The sequence below is a fragment of the Chelon labrosus genome (genome assembly GCF_963514085.1).
Source record: "Chelon labrosus genome assembly, chromosome: 5".
NCBI lineage: Eukaryota > Metazoa > Chordata > Actinopteri > Mugiliformes > Mugilidae > Chelon > Chelon labrosus.
The window spans coordinates 23,460,364-23,483,441 of record NC_140341.1 but is presented as its reverse complement, the minus strand read 5'-3'; the positions used below and the strand labels follow the sequence as shown (position 1 = coordinate 23,483,441).

The window sequence follows — 23,078 nt, the reverse complement described above, 5'->3', positions numbered from 1 at the left end:
CATCGGAGATATACCGTGTTTTTATCAGGGCTACATTATCCTATCTTACAATAAGCTGTGAAGTACTACTAAATGCTACTGACAGACAGTACCGATTTACATGCCTATACATCTGCAGCGTACAATATTGATAAGCTCATGTGTTTATGTTCAGTTCTGTTGTGTTCTATTAGTTGACATTGTTGCTGTGGTTGTAGAGCGTTTTTTTTGTTGTTGTTTTTTTTGCGTAGTAAGAAGTATCAGAAGTGTCAGACTGAGGTGTCTATGGTGTTGACGTGGGCTATGGCCGACAGTAGCCCGTGTTCAAGCTTCAGTTACCTTGCAGAAAAGCCTTAGTAGCTTCCTTTGTGTGAGACTCTACAATATGTATTCAGGTCAAGAATATAGATTTCATTGTTGCAAAGCATTACTTTCTTCTGTGTACGTAGTAGTGTGTAGTGTGGCGTCATCAACTAGTCGACATCAACTTGACTTTCATAACATATTGGTCCAAAGTCTTTAAAAAAAAATCCGGAGTCGTTCAATACGTCCTATACAGGGTTTGAACGACTCCGGATGTTTTAAAGACTTCGGACTTCTCTGAAGTCCGAAGTCTCTGGAGTCTGGAGTCGTTCAAACCTTATGTAGGAGTTGAACGACTTTGGATTTTATATATATATTTTTTTTATATATATATATATATATATATATATATATATATATATATAAATACAGATTTGGTTGAAAATGAGCAAAGCATTCTTTCATAGTTGTACTTTTTAGGTGCCATACCAAACCGCATGCACAGCCTTGTTCACACTAGGCACTGAATTTGCTGGATATTTCTCTATTGTTCATGTCACTGAATAGATTAATTGGCTGTCTAGTTCTCTGAGTATTACTGATTGGCTCATGGAAAACCAAAAGCTTTATCTCATTGGCTCAGGCACTGCCTTTGGGTTCTGAATTAAATGAAAGTGACAAAGGTGTCTCATGCTTTAACTTTATATGAGTTTTTTTTTTTCATTGAAGAATGTCAGCTTTGTCCAGAAAGACAAATTATTCCTCCGAGAATGATAAAAAATGTCAAATGTCTTTTAACCACAGTGTTCCCAATAATTCACTTGATGTATGGTTATAGCTCGCATGGCATGCACCTGGCATGTCTCTCTAAGGCAGGAAATGAGTTTTGTATCAAAGATATGATTCATTGCAGGCGTTTGCAGGATTTGAAATGACTCCTGAAGCTGTTCACCGTACAGGTGGGAAAGAAGGCAAAATGAAGTGGCACTTAAACCGGGTTTAGAAAATGCAGCTTTAATTGAGCAAGTCACCTTATTGTATGTGCAATGTGTTTTTGCAGGTGACAACGCATGTAGCGTGAATTATGGAGGCTGTGGTACCCTCTGCCTTGCCATCCCAGGAGGCAGAGTGTGTGCCTGCGCTGACAACCAGGTTCTGGAGAAGAACAATGTCACCTGTGCAGGTAGGAGGACATAATGAATCAGATAGAACAAGAGGCATAAGATCAGGTTTTCCCTGTATACAGTAAGCCTGGCTTTATCCTATGGGACAAAGCTTAAATAATAACCTTATCTTTTCACATGCAAATCTGGGAATAAACAAATAAATACAGTTGGGATGTTTTCTCAGCGGGTCCCATAAATATTAGCCAAATCCCATCTGTGCATAGGGTCGTGAGACAATATTAACATGTTTTGTGGGCTATTATTGCTATGCCAATAATTTCCCCTAAATGCATTTTTCATGAAAAACCTGCTGCTGAATTTGAATTTATCTTCCTTTGGTTTTCCCAAGAAGTTTCCAGCAGTGGTTTAGAGCCGCAGCGATGTAAAAGCGATGAGTTCCAGTGCCACAATCACCGCTGCATACGGGCCTTGTGGAAGTGTGACGGAGACGATGATTGTCTGGATGGAAGTGATGAGGAGAGCCACAGCTGCTGTGAGGATCTCACAATTACTCTGCAGGCATCACGCCGCACACTGGCATAAAAATACATTATAAGTGCAGGCAGTGTTACATGTCGATACACTTGCATGCACGGCCATGCACCAAGCACGAAGAGCCAGATCTTTTTAAGGCTAATTCTCTCTTGCTGTCAGCTTCTATGTTCCTAAATGTCACCGACGTAGGGGTGCAGAGTGTTCCTCATCCACACTGCTGAAGTAGATTCGCTCTTTAACAAATCACTTGGACAAACATGATGTTAAATGCTTGGATGCTGTTTTTTCACAGCCCAGGAGCGGCAAAGTACCGTAATGTAATCATCAGGATGATCAGAAATAAAATATCAATTATATCCTCTGCTGGGATATCATAGACTTTAATAATCATCTAACTGGGTTTGTTTTAGTGGGTTTGGAGTCTCCCTGAGAATGTGCCAGAGTAAACTGAACAATGTTTAAGTAGACAACGCTCAGATTACTGTGGTTGACAAGTGGTTAGACGGTTGAATCTCCTTTATATCCATGGCTGAGATGCCTTGAGCAAGCACCTAAAGCCCCCAAAACTGCTCCCCTGGCACATTGCATTGCAAGCGTGCTCACCTCTCTCTGTGTCTACTGAAAGGTGGGTAAAGTACAGAGAAAACAAAATCCTTGTATGTGTATTTATACAGTACATACACTGATCAGGCATCATTAAAACCACTGACAGGAGAAGTAAATAACATTGAACTGTCACAAAATGGTCAATGTTATTTACGTCTACGTTTCTGCTGGAAAACCTTTTGGACCTGGCATTAATGTGGATTATTTAGACATGTACTACCCACATAGACCAGACCAGGCACCCCCACCCACATGACACTCCTTGATGGCAGCAGGCATCCCCAACAGGATGCAGCCTGACACAGACACACACACAAAAACCGTTTAGGAACTCAAATAAAAACAAACAAAAAAAAACAAACATGAAAAACAGTACAAGGTGACCTGGCCTCCAAGTTCACTAGATCCCAAACTGATCAAGTATCTGTGGGATGATCCATAGACACTTGAGCTGATAAAGCTCATAGAGACACTTCCCCTCAACCCATAGGACCCAAAAGCCCCCACTAACAACATTCTATTGCCAGACACCACAGGACACCCTCAGAAGGCCCATGTCCATTTGCTGATGAGTCACAACTGTTTTGGGAGACCTTGTGCCTCCAAACATTACAGTTTCACATGTGTAATGGTTTTAGCCGGCCTCCTGTGGCCATAAGCTGATTTCGCCTTTTTGCAACCTGTTAAATCTAAATTAAGTTCACATGATGAAGCAATACACAAGATGTTTAAAAGACCGGTCTCATCTTAGCACCTTCCTATCTGCAGCATCTGACATTGAGGTCTTGAAATATACAACCGAACCACACCATCACCTTCCTAGGAATGGTGTCATAATTCATCATGCTCACATGAGTGTTATGGTATGCAGAGAGATGCGCTCATTCATTTAGCATGATTTATGGGCGGTGCAGCCTAATGAATTTTAATAGTCAATAAAATGACAAGGCTGAAAAGAAAATAAGGAGCTTGACTGCCACTTGCAGTGAAGCATATTTTATGGAACAAAAGCGCCTTTAAATGAAACAAAAGTCAAAGCACTAAAACCAGATAACAAATATACTTAAGGCTACTTTAAAAATATTATGGACACTGCGTTACTCTCTATTAAAGGACAAACCGCCAAGGAGAAACGGGATTATTTCCAAATTCGCTCGTGGTTGTATTAGTGCAAGATTAGCTGAGCTGTGACCTTAGTGTATGAAGCTATAAATAAAACTCTATGGACATGAAACCATTTCACCATGGGACTGACTAAGTTTTTCAAAGTTTAAGTTTAATATTAAAACTGAAAGATGACCCAAGCCAATCCTAAACATTGGGACAAATTCAGCCAATCACAATCTGATACTTTCGTGACTAAACACTGCTGTGTTTTTTCCACCTCAGCCTCAAGCATTTTGGGAAATGAGAGAGATAATGTGTGAACCTGAAAAATAACTTGGTTATTCTTGTGATTGATGCTGTTTATACAGTTGTTATTTCCAATCGGTGCACCCAACATTTAGGGAGCATCTTGTCATTTCAGCGCGTATTACGATTCCAGCCTGCGCCCTTTTCTGCAAGCCATACCCTCTCTCTCACCCTGTAATTTCCTGCCTGTCTTTACTGGTGCTATCAAAATAAAGGCTGAGCACCTTAGCGGCTCAATAATTCTGAGCCAGGACCTCCAGCACTTTGATCATGTCTTTTGGGGAAAAAAGGAGTGTCAAATTTATAAATATGATTGTGATCAGACCAAGGAAAGGAGACACAGTCAGGAAAGGCAAGATGAGCAACTTAAAGTCAATTTAACGATGAGTTACAAAAATAAAGAACAAAATGTGCTGGAGATTTAAGCAAGTAATATCCAAAACGCAAATCCAACAGAAGGCATAATCCAAAGCAAAAGTGAAACTAAAGTAATACAGGCAGGAATAACTGTACAACTAGGAGGTAACTCAACAGATGACTTGACAAGGGGCAAAGGGAGAGACAAGGCTACATGTACACACAAGGGCCGATGGGTCAATGAGACAAATGTGAAACCAAAAAATCACAGTTAGGAAAATACAATGAAGTAAAACCAGTGGAAAGACACAGGGATGAGAATGTGAAACTCAAAGTATAACAAAAGTCCAAACTCAAACAATCAAAGAAAGACCAAACTTCTGCACTGTGACATATAAGATCTATCTGTGTGTGATTCTTCAACACACTGAGTGGCTTTTCACTGTTTGATCTCTTTGCAGACAACCACACCTGCCCGGCTGATCAGTTCAAATGCAGCAATAATCGCTGCATTCCCAAGAGATGGCTTTGCGATGGAACAAATGACTGCGGTAGCAATGAGGATGAGGCCAACACCACATGCTCAGGTATATACCATATCACCTTTATGTTTATCTTTGATTCGTGGCAGTGTTTGCTGCAGTTAGATAGAAAAATAATTGGCAAAATCTGTCATCATAGGCTGCATTTTGATTGATCGATTTTCTGTCATTTTACACTACTGTTCACCTCAAATCACATTTTCTGTGAATGAATTGCTGAAGGGCAGTTTTAAAATACAATACAGTGAGGCTAAATTTCCAACTCAGATGACTGGCATGTCTTTTACATTAATTTTGAAGCTCATCAAGCGATGTAGGATGTAAGAATGTAAGATCAAACAGCTCTCTCATACAGTAAGGCATACACATCTTTTTGATAGAATTTTCTCACTTCAGATGTGCTTTACTCATTCAAGTCTTGCAAAGGCGTGTGAGGTTTTGTCAAGGCAGTCATCACTGTTATAGCTCGAGGCTCTCGAGTAGCTTTGGTAGGGTGCAATCGATCTCATTGTGTGAGTGCGTTCTATAGTATCAAAGAGTTGTAGCACCTATGAGGGGCAACTATCTGTCAGGAACACTTACAGTATATCATTTCCTCCCGTGTCCGACGGTGCCTCTTAGGAGCTTTTTATCCTAGGAGGATCAATCAATGAGCATTAGCCAGAGGATGATGAATGTTCCCTCGTCTGCAGATTGACATACATATCCCACTCCAGCAACAGTGATGTGCTGTCATGTCCATAACCCCCACCAAGTAGCTGTCGACCTACCAAGCGACGGCACACTTTCCATGGCCGCCACACCTTCCATTCTCTACCATGAGATTGAGTGATTAAGAGTTTGCGCTGGCCATACATTGGCATCTTGGTGATCTAGTGATCATTAGGGCTGTTGTTCACGTCCTGCATTGACTTATGCAAGTGTGATTGAATTAAGTGGCGTATTTCTTCTTTCTCAGCCCAGCCCTGTCAAGCCGATCAGTTCTCCTGCCAGAACGGACGATGTGTACCTCGCGGCTGGAGCTGCGACCGGGAGGACGACTGCGGGGATATGTCTGATGAAATATCATGCAGTGAGTCACACATGGCTGTTATCCAAACGTCATTCAAATGTCACTCTGTGCGGCTCAGACTGGAAGTATTTGTGCTGGCTCTGTTTAGTTATGACTCGCCATAGGCCAGGCTCATGAATAAACTTCACACAAACACATATATTTAGGGCAATCATTAATAGATTACTCCTCACCGTTAACAATGTTTTGCCCACTTTGGGTATATTTAAAGCTACACTGAGTAAAGTGCAAAGGTTAGGGTTAATACCTGTACCTAAATAAAGAAATCTGTGAATCTGTAAATTTACACTGCTGACAGAATGATTGTATCATCAGGCAGTGAAATTTCAGAACTCACTCTGCAGTGTGTGCTTGAAGCTCTCCGACTGTGACTATTCAATTCATGACATTCACTGTGCCAGAAACTTGTCAACATTTTTGCAGTTCCCAGTAATTTCATGTTTCACCTCGAATTGATAGACAGATAATGTGTGCTGAGCTGCACTTGCACTGGTTCATTCAGTTTATTCACATAATGTCCTTAAAAGCAGAGCATAGAAGAACAAAAAGATCCACAGCATTTGCACTGGATAATTTGCTCTAAGTTCATTCTTTTTTTTTATTTTTGCATAATGCTCTTACCACAGAAAAATAACACAATTGAATATTGACTATAGGAAAAAAAATGCCCCTTTCACTTTTTCTTTTTATTCCTATTTTCCAATTGTTGCTGTTGCCCTCTTTGTGGATGTGAAAGCAGAGAATCAATGAATATGATCTTTGTAAAAGGTGCAAAAGTGTAATTTATTCAAACTAAACCTAACAACAGTACAGTGTGGAAGTCAGCGAGCGCAAGTGCATGCGGTGCGTGGATGTTGTTCAATGGGAAAACACAAAAGAAGGCAGCCGATGGAGCACGGACAGGAAGGAAGGCGATGGCGCTTACTGAGGTCGGGCAGGGCAGCCTCCATGCCAATGGGAGAGGCATCATGCGACACGTTACATATGAACCTCTTTGAACAGCCCATTTGGTTAACATCAGTGCTGAACCCTCCTGTATGACCTACGTTTATGACCGAATGCTTGCAGATCTAAAAACACTGCCATCAGTCTATCCTTTAATTAGCGTTTAGTACCAGTTAGTACATTTAGGCATGCTAAAAATCACAGTTTAAGTATTATTTACGCCATACTACATCACTGGTGGCATTCTGATGTTACCATGTATCTCAGTGTGGTGTTGTGTAAGGTCTTACAGAGCAGCTAGTACAGCTAGTATTTTACTGTGGAGGAAGGAACTGATGGCTCCTGATACATGATTTTGATGGACACCTGCCAGCCCAGGAAAAAAACACATACACAGACACACACACACACACACACACACACAAGCTGCTGAAACCTTTTGAATCACACAGTGCACGACTTCCTAAGCACTAAAGTATTTCTGATCATTTTTCAAAAGAAAAATGTTGCTCACAGCTTTTTTTCTTTTCTAATACTTCTTCATTTATTTTGACTCTTCTGTATGCATTACTTCATTCAGTTGAGAGTTTAAGGACTGAATTATTGATGCTGCGTTCTTTTGACCAAGAACTAGACATGTCCTTTGTGGCGGGAAATGCGTAGAGGGGTGGTGCTGAGAAAACTGCGTACTTTTGTAGAGCAGCTCTGTTCTTAAGTCTCTTTAGCTTCAGTCAGTAAAAATTGGAGTCTGTGCTTGTGGATTAATATTGGAAACCATAAATGAAAGCAAAATACACGGTATGCCATGATGTCCCGAGCCGTTGGGAGTCCTTTAAAGGGGTATTTAACCTTTTATTATTCAAGGGAAAGAGTGCTTGGTGCTGTAAAATATGTTTTCAGGAGTAAATTCAAACGGGATGAATTACCAACATCCCTTAAAAAGATGGGGGTAAAGGTTTTAAGATTCCCTTTAATCGCTATTTGTATTGAATCAGCCCTTAACAGTGATTGATGTTTGCCAAATGCTGCACTGTGCTGTATCGTCTTAGCCTCCCTTTGTGTGTCCTAAGCTGCTTCACTACGCAGTCACAAACAGCCAGGGTGTAAGCAGTAATTAAAGTTCATGCTCGGCTTCATTCAATCATAATCAAGCTGTGCAGCAAAACATATTCTCTCCCATACAGTTGTCTGTGCTTCCTCAGGCATTACTTTCTCCGTAGGCACTCTACTGTGCAGCTCTGGCAGCTCACTTAGCTTCACCGGCGCTACTGTGGGTTTTGGAACACCTGAAGCTCAGTGGTGGCCGCCTTCGAGATTGATACTAATTTGGATTTTGTTTGTCAGTAGTTTAGTAGTTGTCATACAGTGACTTCTATTGGGCTCTCTGTTCACTTGAAGCCATCATCATTTATGGATTCCGGTGTTTCATTTTTAGAAGCGCTCGCTGTTTACTTGAAACTTTCATTATTTATGCATGCTCATGCTTCATTTTTAACAAATGTTAAGTTCCAGCCAGTCATGTGCTGTCAGTGAGACCTAACACATATATTATGTCTCCTCTACAGCGCCTAAGGTACTCCAGACAACAGTAGCAGATGCCAGCAAATCAATTCAAATGTAGACTTGCGTTTCACACTGAAGTCAATAAAGCTTCAGGCATCCAGTATATACAGTATCTCAAAATCGGAAATAAGACTGGTATCTGATGGGAATACAAATGTCGATCCTGACAATGATATCCATCCACAAAATGCGGTAGAATATGTATTCTTATACTCACTGCAGCGCATACGAAGAGTATCGATGCTGTATCGTAGACGAGAATAGTTTGCGAGCGCTCCTTGTCTACGATGATGGATGTTTGATCAGATATATTGGCTAACTGAGCAGAGCTGGAAATTAGTGCATTTTCACATTGTCTGCCTTAGAATGAAGACCAACGACTAAGATGGAGTCATTGAGTTGCGGTTGTTTGTTTGAAGAAAGCTAAGCTTGTTATTTAATCCTTAGTTTTGCGATGAGGGGCACTGACCAGGAGATGAGTTGTTGTGAAGTTGTTGTTAATCAGACATTGCAATTCAAGGCTTCCTTTAGTACAAAGCAATAATCAAAAGAGGAATTTTTACTTTTTTCTGTTTCATTTTCCAACCAGGGCCACATATGTTCACAGAAGCTGGCAGATATTTCTTAAAACTCAGCACAATGGGTACAATTTACACTGGTGAAAAAAATAACAGGTAGTTACAGTCATGTGGGGCGGCAGTGGCATCCTGTTGGTTGTCCCGTTCAGTTTACTTTGTATCAAACTCAGATATCTTTTGAAGTATTTGAACTGAATTGCAATGAAATGTTCCACAGCCTCCTGAAAGAGCTGCTACTTGAAACACGGTGTGGCTGTCTGGCTAGAAGAGCCCTTGGGACTCTATATGCCATCTGCTTAAATTGCTCAGATTTTATATATTCTGTTCTATTCATTAAAAAAGTATTCTATAGTCAAAGGAGACTCTCAAAACGTGACTACCTTTGATTCAACCTCAGCTCTCTCAGACACAGAATTAATGTTTCACAACTGAGAAAGTTTCACTATGACTGTTTGTAACATTTAACATTTAGTTAACTAATTAATTTTGCAGATGTTAAGACATTAACTTTATGTCAAAATAATGATATTTTCTATCAAATTTCCTAAGCCGCAAACGTTTCCTTAATCTGAATTGGGGTTGCATTTAATGTTTACCTGTATACAAACCTTTTCAGCCTTCCCCACCTGTGATCCCCTCACCCAGTTCAGCTGTTCCAATGGTCGATGCATCAGTGTCAAATGGCACTGTGACGCAGGTGAGGGCAAGATCATACCGATGATAGAATGCTTCATCAAAAACAAATGTGTCTACTGACTTAATGAGTGTCTCTGCATGCTTTTAGATGACGACTGCGGGGATGGCAGTGATGAAGTGGGCTGCATCCAGTCGTGCTCCAACACTCAGTTCCAATGCAGCAGTGGGCGCTGTATCCCAGACCACTGGGCTTGTGATGGTGATAATGACTGTGGTGACTTCAGTGATGAGAACACAACCTGCAGAGGTGGATCTGCACGTAAGAATCTCTGCAGAGGCTTTAACAGAGCTGTCAAGCGTGAAAGTGTTGAGTTACTTAAACAGCTAGTCCTCCACATCCCCTTTTTTATTATACATGGTTTACAAGAGTAATAATTACATTAGTTAATTATATTATAATAATTATATTAGGAGATCATCACAGAAGTGACAGCACCTTTATACGCCCATAGTGGCACTTACATCCGTTTTAGTGTGCAAATGATTTTATTTGCAATTCAAATTGATGTTGAAATGTAGGTGCTGTAATCACAAGTTTAACAATTAATCAGCTTGAGTCCACTAACTTTGTTTTCACAGTCACGTGTGGCAAAACCTTATCTAGCTCCTGTTCTGGGGAATTTCACCATCAGGCGCTGAATCATTTAATCTAATTACCACAGAAACCCCATGCAAGCTCCTAGAAAACTCACAGCTCACTTGCTTGTCAGTAGAATGTGTAGACTATTCATCAAACCATTTCCTGATGGGAGCTGCAGGCTTCTCCACTCCCCCGTGTCTGATTCCACTCTTTCCCCAGGGGTTTGAATTTGTCTTAACTCGGCTTGGCTGTTGAGGGAATGTTTTTTAAATATGGAGCAAATGGTTAATCCGATTCAAATCGTCACGTGAGCTGTATGCACAGCAGCACGATTAAAATGAACTCAGCTTGCTAATGTGTTTTTCCCGAGAATCTGAATGTATCATAATGACGAAGGTGTTGCGTTCTTGCTATTATCATATTAAACACATAATTTAGTCCATATCATTGAAAATGCCAGACTATGTACTGTATATTTAGACGTTCATAAGTAATATTCAGTGACTCCAAGATTTTCAGTACAACATACCAAGTGATACCAGTACTTGTATTTGTAATGAAATCCCTACTAGTGATAAAGTGATCAGAGCCATTAAACAAGACAGAAACATCTTGAAGACATAAACCTTAAATACCAGTGAAATAGCATCCTTCTCTGGAACTCACTGGACGATTATAGCTGCCAAATGCCCTGCTTGCAAAGATAAATATTTTCAAACAGTGAACAATGCCTTGTAAAGTAATAGTTGATTACTGTTGTGCCTTTGCCCATGACAGCGTGCCGTAGATCTGTGAAGCATTAGTTGTTCAATTACTTTTGTTTCAGCGCTGCCGTCTGTGATTGAGTGCAGCGAGGAGGAATTCCACTGCGTCGCAGATGGAACCTGCATCCCAGAGCGCTGGAGATGTGACGGAGACAAGGACTGCGAGGATGGGAGTGACGAGAAAGACTGTGAGGGCACCAAGAGGATGTGCGACCCCAAGGCCAAGTTCACCTGCAAAGATACAGGTAGTACACTGCACACTGACAACAGCCAGATGGAACTTTTTGAAAGGTAGAACTTTCTTGTAACCTTCACCGTAGATTGTTCTGGTATTTTGACCAAGGTGTGTTGAATGTATAATTAATACTTCCAGAAGTTTTAGATAAAGCCTGACATGTGTAATCAGTATTGTGACTGACAGTGACAGTTTGGTCGGTCCGTGGTATAAAATCTGATCCTGAGGCATGCAAACTAAACATACCTTGGGTTTGAGTTGAGTTATTAAATCTTGGATTATTTGGCCAAATCTGATGTGAGCCCGAAGGACAGTGACACGCAGGAAATGAGTGAAAGCTGAACTGATTATGGCCCATTGTTCCACATGACATAGAAATATTTGAAGAGGAACGAGACTAAAGGCTTTCATCATTTTGCCACTCTGCGTGTGGGTTACAAATCAACACCTGAAACAATCATGAATTTTACGTCTGAATTAAACATGATGAACCTGAATTAGAACGTAGCCTGAAGCTTTTGCTCTCATGAACACTTGACAAAATATATCCCTTATTTAAAAAATGCAGCTTATCTGCAGGTGTGCGTATGTGTGGTTAGGGGGATGGGGGCTTCTGTCCGCTGGTGCTCACATCTGTGATAAATAACATAAGGCTATTTAGTTTCTTTAATAAAAGAACAAGGTATAGACCTGATCTATAGGAAAGGTAACCTTAAATTACCTATGTTGTCAACTGCCGCTACATAGAGAATACAATTAAATAAAATTAACTTGGGGTGCCATTGGGGGAGCGGGGTGCCCCCCTAATATTATGCCAGGGGAAACACTGTAGTATGTGATGCAGTATTTGGTGGTCATCCAGAATTCACAGAACCTAGTTACATTAGTGACTCTCATTTATCTGCCATACACCAACACAGTCCTGACAAATCAGTCATTGGTCATTTGGACAAAAAAAACAAACGCCTTTCACAGGAAACAGATAGATAGCGACGTACAGATAGATTTACCTAGCACTGATTTAGTTAATCGGCATTGCAGACAAGGACTTGAACAAAAGTCTTTCACTATAACTTTAACTTTCAGAGAAATTTGTAGCATATTCCCGACAAACTAAATTAAAGATATATTTTTTGCATCAGTTATAGAGCTGCCAAGTGACTTTCATAAATGCTTCACTCTCTTGCAGGCTCTAGAGGCTCAGCCCTGCACCACTGTGGAGCAGTGCAGCTAGTTTACATGTAGCTGTTCAACCAGTCAAGAAAGACCTTTCAAATGGCCCATTTAAACAGGCCATGTCCCCAACACCAACTTCTACTGCCTTTTAGCTTATGCAAGGGGACGGTCAGAAAGCGAGGCAGTTGCTTTCTGCCTTTAGCCCTGCAGCTTTCTGCTTATCCCTTGACAGTCTTATCTAAAATGAAAGCAGTGCTGCATGGTGACTGGGCTTGTTAGACCACACAATTATTATTCACTCTAATTCTGCAGCGTCGCACTTCTGTGGACTGGTGCCATTTGTTCTGTCCTTCCCAGAACACAGTGGCCTCTCTGACAGTACTCTAAAAGGGCTTCTGAAAGGGGCCATCTTTGGAACAAGTAGAGAAAGAGAAGTATCATTTCTTTGTGTGCGTTTCATCCAAATAGATGTACTCCATATGTAGATGATAAAACACGTCTCGGAGCTTGTGTTGAACGCAGCAAAACAACAAAACAATCTTAGTTTGTTCACAGATACGCATAGTTGTTTTCCATTTCCATTTGGGAAAAGTGTGTATAGAAGAAAGAACAAGAAAACATAAACGCAGACTAGCTGAATAAAGTAGGAGCAAAGATAATATGAAGCGTTTTCATCTTGCTCTTAAACTCACTGTAATTGTGAAGTTGAATCAAACACCGATTCAAACAGTGGAGAATCAGAGAAGATGGAGTGCAGTCATTTTTGAGTTATAAATTGGCCCCTTTTAGCCAAAAACTGTTAAATCTACTGCAGAATTCTGCTAAATGGGTTACAATGCAAAAACCCATACTGGGTTTGTTAAGTTAGTCTAAGATTTATTGATTCATGGGGAGGATTAATATCTAATGGACAAAATGATTAAGTAATGACATTTTATATCCAAAAGAATAAAGGTCACCTTCACTGTGACGTAATAGTCTCTGCTAAAACACTTTAAATGTGTCTGCATGGACATACATGAGTCTATACAGAAATATATGTTCAAAAAAAAATGGTTGGCTGAGGAATACCTGTTGAGTTATGCAGTACATGTATACGGTCTGTGGTTCAGAAATAAATGTACCTACACATTTGCACTAAATTCCAGTTATTTCTTACACTAAATATAAAACACCACTTAATGGATCTGACATTTTCCCAAATGAATGCAACTCAACAACTGAGTGTGTTACAAACCTCAAAGGTGAAAAAAAACTAAACAAAGAAAACAAAGCATCTTTTTTTATTTTATTTTTATTTTTATTTTTTAGAGGTCTGACTAGCTCAAGTAGAAAGGTAATTGTGTGTAGGAAATTCATCTGTGGAGTTTTATTGAATTAAAGATATAGAGTATTTCTATATTTTGAAAGAACATTTTATAATGTGTATCAAACTGAAAATAATAAGCAATGTTTGTGCTTAATAAACCCACTCTGAACGTACTTTTTTTTTTCTTTTGTGCCTCCCACTCAACTAAAATCACATCTTGCCCTTCCTCATTCTCATCCTTGATCCGTTCTGTGGTTTAAACTAATGCACACACACTCATAAAACTCATCAGATTGAAGTTGTGTGATTTTCTCGCTGTGTCATTCAAGGTGAAATTGCCACAATCGAGACTGGTTAATTCAATTACACAAATGATTAACCTTCCTGTCCGTGTGCATTACCACAAACACAGCCCAACACTGAGTTTGATTAGTTTTAAAATGGAACATTCCTGTGCTCTCCACGTCTCATCCATATTTTACGCATGGAAAGGCCCTCCTTTTTATTTATATAACTGCGTTGGCATCGTATTTGGTGCTTAGAACATATTGGATTTAATCAAAAGCGTCATGTGACTGTATTTTTGAAGGGACAACTGGAGAGCTTAGAAGCGAGATGAAGCCAAACACAGACACACCTGAGCACACACAAGATCTGCATACACTCAGCAGTCGCTTCAGCCTCCCACGTCGCTTTGCACTGATCCGGCACCGAGCACAAACCAGTGGGATCTCAAAGTGCTAGGCTGTATTCTGACGGAGAATAAAAATCTAAATTGGAAAATTCTGCGATGCAAGCTTCACCTGGGAGAGTAAAACAAAACAAACTGATGATACATCTCAGTGTCTGTGTTGCTTTCTTCCTCAGGGATTCCACCTAGCTCGTTCTAACTCCAATGAGGGACTCATGAATTATACTCTGGTGCAGGTATCAGCATGAGGAATATTGATCTTATTGTCTGAGATCTTCTTTATCATCAAGTTGAACATTTAGTACGGAACTGAGAAGGAGTTTGTTGATTGAGGCCCACAGGGAAAAAAAAAGTTTGCCGTTTCTCTCTCTCACTTCAATTCAGCGTCAAAAACAATCAAAACAGCCTGAAGACACTTTATAGAACCCAGAGCCTGAACCCCCCCCCAAGCAAGCACTAAGGCGATGGTGGCAGGGAAAAACTCCCTTTGTAACAGGAAGAGCCCTTTAGCAGAGTCCAGCTCATAAGAGGGAAGTCATCTGTTTGTACCTGGACAGGGACAAACACAGAAAAAGAGGGAGGTGGGACAGACGAGTGGAGGAGAAGAGAGAATCAAGCAGACAGAATGTCAGACAAAGTTAATGGACATGCATGTGTTTTGAAAAGATATGATTAGGGAACTTAGATTCAATATTTGTTTAATCCGAAGATGGTAAATGCAGTGGTATTTGTTCAATGTCAGTTTGTTAAGAAAGCAAACTTTAATCCAAACCAGATATCCCATGTAGAGCTAAAATTATTACCATAAGCTTGCATGCTTCTGCCAACTAACGTGCAGTTTATAGTCTGTCCCGACTCACATACACTGATCAGGCATAACATTATGACCACTATCCTAATATTGTGTAGGTCTCCCTTGTGCCTCCAAAACAGTTGTGACTCATCAGAGAATGGACATGGTCCTTCTGAGGGTGTCCTGTGGTGTCTGGCAACAGAATGTTGTTAGTGGGGACCTTTGGGTCCTATAGGTTAAGGGGAGGGGCCTCTGTGGATCATCCCACAGATACTTGATCAGTTTGGGATCTAGTGAATCTGGAGGCCAGGTCAACACCTTGTGCTGTTCTCCATGTTTTTTGAGTTGTTCTTAAACCATTTTTGTGTGTGTCTGTGTCAGGCTGCATCCTGCTGGGGATGGATATCTGAAATGTTAAAAAAAAGTTCATGTTTGTCTCCCTCCACATACTTTACAGGCAAGTGCATCACAAAGAGCTGGGTGTGTGATGGAGACATTGACTGCGAGGACCGCTCAGATGAAGAGTCCTGTGCGTCGGCTGTCTGCAAGCCACCCAAGTACCCTTGTGCAAACGACACCTCTGTCTGCCTCACGCCTGACAAGATCTGCAATGGCAAAGTAGACTGCGCGGACCGATCAGACGAAGGACCAATCTGTGGTACGTTTGTCTCAGCTGTGGAGTTTTTTTGTGTTGTGTTTTGTCATCCTGAAAGACGTCCCATAATCTCAAATGCACACAACATGGCCTAACGTGCAGACACCAGAACATTACAAACATATGATCATGGAAATCCTCATATGGAAATCCTCATTCCACGACCATGGATATTAACATGCAGCGGGGAAGTCTCGTTGTTGTTCTAGGAAAACTTTCTGTAATGTTTTGAATGTTGTGCATTAAAGGCGCTCACAGTCAGAATTCAACTTCTGACGAAAGTGTTTGATGCGTTTGAGGTCATGGCTCTGCAGGCGGTCGACTACACAATGTAGCTCACACAGTTTCTCTGTTTTGTGCATGTCATGTTGAAGCTAGAAAGGGTCTTTTACCAACTGTTGCCACAGATATAACGTTTTACTGTTGCTACAACAGAACTTGTCAACTTTGGGATCCAAGCTGGCCATGAGTGCTGTTCTTTATGAGAAACATTTACCAGTCGCCTGTCAAGTCTAAATTGTTTTTAAATAAGAATCCATTTTAATGCAAAGACGAATGCATGATTAAAAAATAAAGACTTGCATGGGCTGAAATTTTTAATATTTGGAAGGACCTGGCGGCAGTGGTTTAAAGACAAATAAATAAATATTAGCATTCGAAGAAAACTGCACCTCATTCTAATGTTCAGATCTTTGTGTAAATGCGTCACTTTATTTTTCAGTATTTACCATGCATCAGCTTAAAGCTGAAGAAATAATAATTGGAAATGTTGATGCACTACCTGCTGAGGGACCGCACGGCACTTGTGCAAACTCTGACTCTTATTTTTTCATCTTAAATCGTGGGATGGTGAGAATCTCCCAGCGGAGTCCTTTTACAACAGCTCCTTCACATTCTGCTGCTTAAGCCTGACAAGTAACTATTATCAGATGTCCAGAACATGAGGAAAACACTGCCGTCCAAAGATGGCAAATGTGGAAGTGTTTGTCTAACAGCCTTCAGAGGGAAGGGAAGGAGTGACTCATGTGACTATCCCTAGCCATCTAATCTCTTAAAGTGAGCAGTGTAAACATAGAGGTTCCGTTTCTAGAGAAACACTAACCGAGCCTCGGGGAGGTCCTGCACGGCCCTCAAGTGTTATTGTAGCTGGGAAGAGGGCTTTTGCCTCCTCATAGACAATTATGCTGTGTTCACAGGGACCTTGAGTGTCTGATTGATTTGCACCAGCTCAGCAGGATTCACACCCGGCATTAACAACTGTGACCACATAGTCCATTTCATAGTTTGTGTTGAGAGAGTGCAGTGCCGATCCTGCCCACCTTGAAAAGACAGCCTTAATTACTGTGGGAAAACAGAAGCCAGGCCAGGTTCATTTTCACCAGTATTCTTTTCCATCTTGAGCTGGCAGCTTCTAACAAGAACGAGGTGTGTAGGGCATAAAACAACTTTAGTCAGAAGTCTGTCTCTATATCACTCTTGAAAAGAACAGTGCGTAATGTTCTTTTTCATGTTTTGTTTTTAAATAAAAAGATACATTCATTCCCAAGTGAATCCGCACAACCTTTATCTTTATGATTTGATTATAAACCTACTCCCTGTGCTTGGCATATGATCTCTAGTGCATAATACAGTGTGTTATCCTTGTTCTGTTTTGCTCAAACCTTGTGGATTCATGCAACTGTTGGCAAGAAATTGACCTTTAACATAGCCAGATACTACCATCCTGTAGACACTATTTAGATTGTTCAAAAGCTTGTATTTCACTTTCTAATCCGGCCCCTGTTCACTTCCTAAGAATGTCTGTCCTCTCTTCACCCCAGACATGTGTCTTGTAGCCAGAGGGGGCTGCAGCCACCAGTGCACAGTGGCACCAGGGAAAGGAGTTGTATGTTCTTGTCCCCCCGGGCTTCACCTGGACTCCAGCAACAAGACGTGTGAGGTGGTGGACTACTGCAGCCGTCACCTGAAGTGCAGCCAGGTGTGTGAGCAGTACAAGACCACAGTGAAGTGCTCCTGTTACCCAGGATGGATGCTCGACCCAGACGGAGACAGCTGTCACAGCACAGGTAACAGACCCCGGCTTTTTAATGTTTGTTTTAGTGATGTTGTTGTGGTGGTGTGTGTGCTCTGGGCTTGTGTCAGCAGTGATAATACATTTTATCAGACGGCATACTCCTCAGTGTTTGATTCCAAGCTGAAATTGTTTCTGCGGTGTGAGTGGAAAAAAATGTAAACACAGTTATTAATGCAAGATTCACATAATGAACAATAGCAGAAAGGAAAACAGTAAAAGTTGAACCATAGAATTGGCATGTTCTTGTATTAGTGTCTCTGAGCTCTGAAAAAGTGCAGAGTGAATCCTGTCTGTTTCTGTCTGCACTGATGCTGAGTGAAGCAAGCAGAATCGCTCTTCTCAAACCATGGGAGCTTTGTTTCTTCATTCAGCGGTGCAGCTATTCACCTCAGGACTAATCCCGCAAAAATCAAATGTTTCACCAGAGCACTATCATATTATAAATTCGAACTTTCCACTCTTTTCATTGCTGGCACTGAATAACCCATTTGATGAGACCGCTCGGAAGTGCTTGAAATACAACAGCTACGCACATGGTGTTGGCTTTCAGATTTATGGATGTCTCTGTGATGACTTGCTTCTCTGTTTCGCTCCAAGATTGATGGCCGTTAATATCACAGTAACGCACAAAAAAAAACAAAAAACAACTCAATTTTCTGTTGAAGCTGACCTGAATTCACCAGCTTCATCATAAATCAAATTTAGCACAAACACAAAACTGCTTAATCCTGAGAAAACTGGATTCTTCGTGAAGTCCTGAGTACACATCTACGCCTCATTTTTTTAACACTTCAGTGATGAAGGATTTGTTGGGAAAAAAATTGCCAGAACAAATATTCCCTCAAAAAGCGTCGTAGGTGGCGTGGTTACGGCGCTGAAATATGTCATTGAAGCAAGGACAGAGTTTTAATTACATTTGTGCTCAAACTGTTCTGTTCCCTAAAGTGTGATTTAGCGTAGAGTCCTGGGAAGATACGGCTGGCAAAAGGGCCCATTTTTGAAAGACTGCGAGTGTTTATAGGTTGTATACAAGTGTCCAAGCGTGGCAGATTTTGAGCCTTACTTGCTAAAACATTTCTCAGAAGGAGTGCTGCACTGGAGGCGGAAATAATCTTACTGATTGAGCTAAACCTCAGTGGGGGAGGCAAGAGAAATTCCGTTTACAAGCACTGTTTGCCAGCTTTACGACTTGTCACTAGATTTAGCAACTTCTTAGAGACCCAACGGCATTTATGTCTCAAAGGGGACTACTTACAAATGTATCTACTTTTTCGTAAAATGGAAAAATGTAATGTGTTGATTCCCAACGTATTTGGCAACAAATTGCTTTCACCGGAACTGATGGATATAAATGTGCACGGCATGGTGGTATAAGCTAGTGAGATGTTGTTGAAAGCATGTCCTCTGCACAGCGCATCAAGCTGAGAGGAAGCTGAGTGAAAGAAATGTATAGAAACAAATTAAGCTCAATTGGTTTAGTTCCCATCCATTTCCCATGTTTACTACTGGGCGACTAAAAGCATTACTGTTACTAATAACAGCAAGTGTCCTAGTAAAGTATCAGCAACACAGGACCTGGGATAGTATAGAGTTGAATTTAATTCTACTGTTATTGGTTTTACTATATATGACTGTGTGGAAGCTACTTATGATGTCTGTGTGTCATGCTGTCTTTGAATTGATTGGTTTCCAAACGTGATATGCAGAACAACGCTTGTGTACAGCCAAATGTCTGTTCTAGCAACTGTGTTAGAAAAGGACAGATACAGTTGACGGTTTGCAGCCCAAAAGCTGTTCAAAAAATGCCAAATTGCACACAAAACCACAAAAAAAGCACACATAGGAATCATCGTTAATCAGCATTAAAAAGTAATTATAAAAAACACCAAAATTGCCAAAGATCACAAACCATCGTAAATTTTATTCACGTGCCCAACTCCATTTTTACTTGCAAAATAAAATTCAACAGCGCCCGATTCTGTGATACAAGTACCATGTCACTATCTGGTGCGTTAGCTTATTGCTATAGCATTTCCTCTGTAGCTAGCTGATACGTAATACGGGCTTGACATTAAAAAACATAAAAGGGAAATGAAAAATTCTAGTTTTAGATAAAGAATGGAAAGTACAGTGTTTTCACTAATATAATAAATTTCATTCAGCAAGCAAGCGAACTGTTTACTTAGCAGTAGGAAGAGGTTTAATAGTTGCCAGTTTAACAAGCTAGTATGGTTACACATAGAGTACTGTTGGACATGCTGCAATAATAGAAGCTAGGTTTAGGTGTTGTTTGATTTCATGTCTTTTTTTTCACCCCCTATGATCAAATAATGTTTTAATAAGACCACAGCAACAAATGCTGACCGACATAACAGATGGTTTTAGTGAAAAATGAATACATTTAAAAAGGAACAAAATGAGTAGCACAGGGCATACTGAACTCTTTGCAGGACATTCTTCAAATATTGGGTTGAGGACACATTTAATTGTTAGCTGGTACTGCAGGATAAAGAGATGTGTTTTTGCAGACTTTCTGGGGAAGAGGTGAATCATATATGACCCTGTTCAGACCGTGCATTAACATCCGCCCTGGACAATCCGATCGCAAGTAGCCAGCTTTTAGTGCCTGTGTTCACACCTGGCATTAACACGTGTCTCCACATGTTTTGCACTGTGTATGTACACCAATCCATGTCCATGTTCAGTTTTCTGAATCTGAATCAGAATCTGAATCTGAATGTACTAAGCACAATGCCAATATATTCACATTTTCTTTTGACTTCACAAAAAAAGAACTGTCTGATCATATCCTGCCATTTTTATTGGTTGTGATTTGTAACTTTACCACAGCTACTATGGTTGAATTTTAGTTTTTATGATATATTGTCAATTCAATTTACTTTATAAAAATCCTTCAACAATAATCTCAAAGCGTCAGACTCTTGTTAAAGAAAAAGTCAGCCACAGTCTGCTTTTCCAGTGTAAATCACATTTTGCAACATCCAATACATGGTGTCACACATTGTCAAATTGCAGAATTGTGTGTGTTTGTTTCCCATGTCCCTCCTTGACTAGATCCCTTCGAGGCGTTCATCATTTTCTCAATCCGACATGAGATAAGACGAATAGACCTTCACAAGCGAGACTACAGCCTGCTGGTGCCGGGACTGAGGAACACCATTGCGCTAGACTTCCACTTTAACCACAGCCTCCTTTACTGGACAGATGTGGTGGAGGATAAGATCTACAGGGGACGGTTCTCCGAGTCAGGCGGTACGCACACGCTACTGCACGCACAGGGGCGCACACTCACACACATGGAGATTTGTTGTGTATCCAGAGCCTGCCATGCTGTGATGTATTGTCTAAACAGTCACGTCTTGGTCATTTTTACTGGAGCCAGTGTAATGGAAGTCTTAGACACTGATGGTGATAATGTTCGGTTTTATTTTGTTGTTTATACACACACACACACACACAAGGTCTGATACAGTGGGTTGATAATGTCTCTCCCTGAATTTATCTCAGGCTGACCGGAGATAAAAATACTGCAAGACCAGAAGCCTTCAGCTGTTGTAGTACGGGATCTCCCCCTCATAAAATGATGAACCCAGACTTCTTGCTACCTCTGTATTTTTGTGCTTGGTTGTACATTCTCTCTTTCGCCTGTATTTCCCTCTGCAGGGCTGTAGAACTCACCTCTTAGAAGTACCTATTCCAACCTTTTGTGAGACACACATAAAAGCCTAGGCATAAATTGAATAATGAACAATTGTAAACTGGATTCTAAACATAAGGAGAAAACCTTTTTACCATGCTGAATGGAACCCTCTGGAAAACATTTTTTATATAAAAGTGCTTTTTCAAGAGTTTCCTGAGTATGGTCTTTTGCTTTTTGAAAGTTTTTCTGAGAACTGTAAAGAGATACCAACCACCACCTCTTTACTACTCCTTGACTTTGCTTTGTTGATGTTGTTTCAGGAGTGACAGGGATTGAGGTGGTCGTGCAGCATGGATTGGCCACTCCAGAGGGACTCGCTGTGGATTGGATTACGGGGAAACTGTACTGGATTGACAGCAATTTGGACCAGATCGAGGTGGCCAAGCTTAACGGGGATATGCGCACTACGCTGATTGCTGGGGGCATGGAGCATCCTCGGGCCATCGCTCTTGACCCGGGACAGGGGTACGTTTTAGTCCCACTTACAAAGCCTGTTGGTTGCTGGGCTAACCATTTAAACACTAGAATTATTGGACTAAAGTCAAAGTAAAACCTCCCAGTATTTCTCACTTCCACATCTGTCTTGATGTACGAAGATGTCTGTTATGCTAAGGCCCATTTAGGCAGCAGTTATGGAATGCATTAATAATAACGCTTTGCTCTTCATTCCTGTAATTCCCAGTGATGTAGCTAATACTCCCAAGCGTTCCTCCTACTTTATATGCTTTACTACCCATCCACTTTTGTTCCTCAGCAATGCTTTTTGTTTAACCAAGACCTTTGAATAAAAAGGAACAAGATAAGCTTTGTTCTTATTGAAATGATTCCCCTCTGGGTCCAATTTTCAATATCACCCTGTTTATCCGGTTGAGTTATATTGAGATCGTTTGTAAAATGATCTGTCACTCTGAAATGGCAGCCTCCTTCCTTTGCCCCAATGTCAGCAGGCGAGTCTGTAGCATCTATCAGTATCTATCGCACCGCGCTGATCACGCATTCTATTTTGGTTTGTTTTTATTCAGCAGGTGTTGTAACAAGCCCTTTGATTTTGTGAATTCGGCTGTTGGAGGGTCAGCACTGAAGCGGTGTAACAGGACTGATTATTAGCCTCTGATGGTACACATCTGGGAGACTCTGATAATGTATGTTGTTTTGGACAAATTGGAGCATGCCACCCAGTTAAAATAAAACTGTCTATACAGAGCACATTCAGAATGGAGAAAGAGGAAAATATTCACATCAGTCTTGCATATTGCAAGCATTTTAGGTGTTAAACAACGGCATACATGGTTGGCTTGAGACTGTATAATGGTATATGTATCTTCTGTTTATCATAATGACCTACCGACCTGCATACCCACAGCT

General features: G+C 40.8%; 1 protein-coding gene across 1 annotated transcript in view; it reads left to right on the top strand.

Moving 5' to 3' along the window:
• lrp1bb (low density lipoprotein receptor-related protein 1Bb) overlaps window positions 1-23,078 on the top strand; it is a gene marked incomplete at its 5' end in the record, with an annotated part of 267,322 nt that overhangs the window by 141,671 nt on the left and 102,573 nt on the right. Inside the window, 11 exons of the mRNA XM_084544895.1 lie at window positions 1,343-1,465; window positions 1,798-1,941; window positions 4,781-4,906; window positions 5,820-5,933; window positions 9,636-9,716; window positions 9,804-9,974; window positions 11,122-11,304; window positions 15,721-15,921; window positions 17,739-17,984; window positions 21,068-21,265; window positions 21,974-22,178. Of these exons, the coding sequence (XP_084401021.1) occupies window positions 1,343-1,465; window positions 1,798-1,941; window positions 4,781-4,906; window positions 5,820-5,933; window positions 9,636-9,716; window positions 9,804-9,974; window positions 11,122-11,304; window positions 15,721-15,921; window positions 17,739-17,984; window positions 21,068-21,265; window positions 21,974-22,178 (1,792 nt within the window). The remainder of the gene's footprint in view (window positions 1-1,342; window positions 1,466-1,797; window positions 1,942-4,780; window positions 4,907-5,819; window positions 5,934-9,635; window positions 9,717-9,803; window positions 9,975-11,121; window positions 11,305-15,720; window positions 15,922-17,738; window positions 17,985-21,067; window positions 21,266-21,973; window positions 22,179-23,078) is intronic.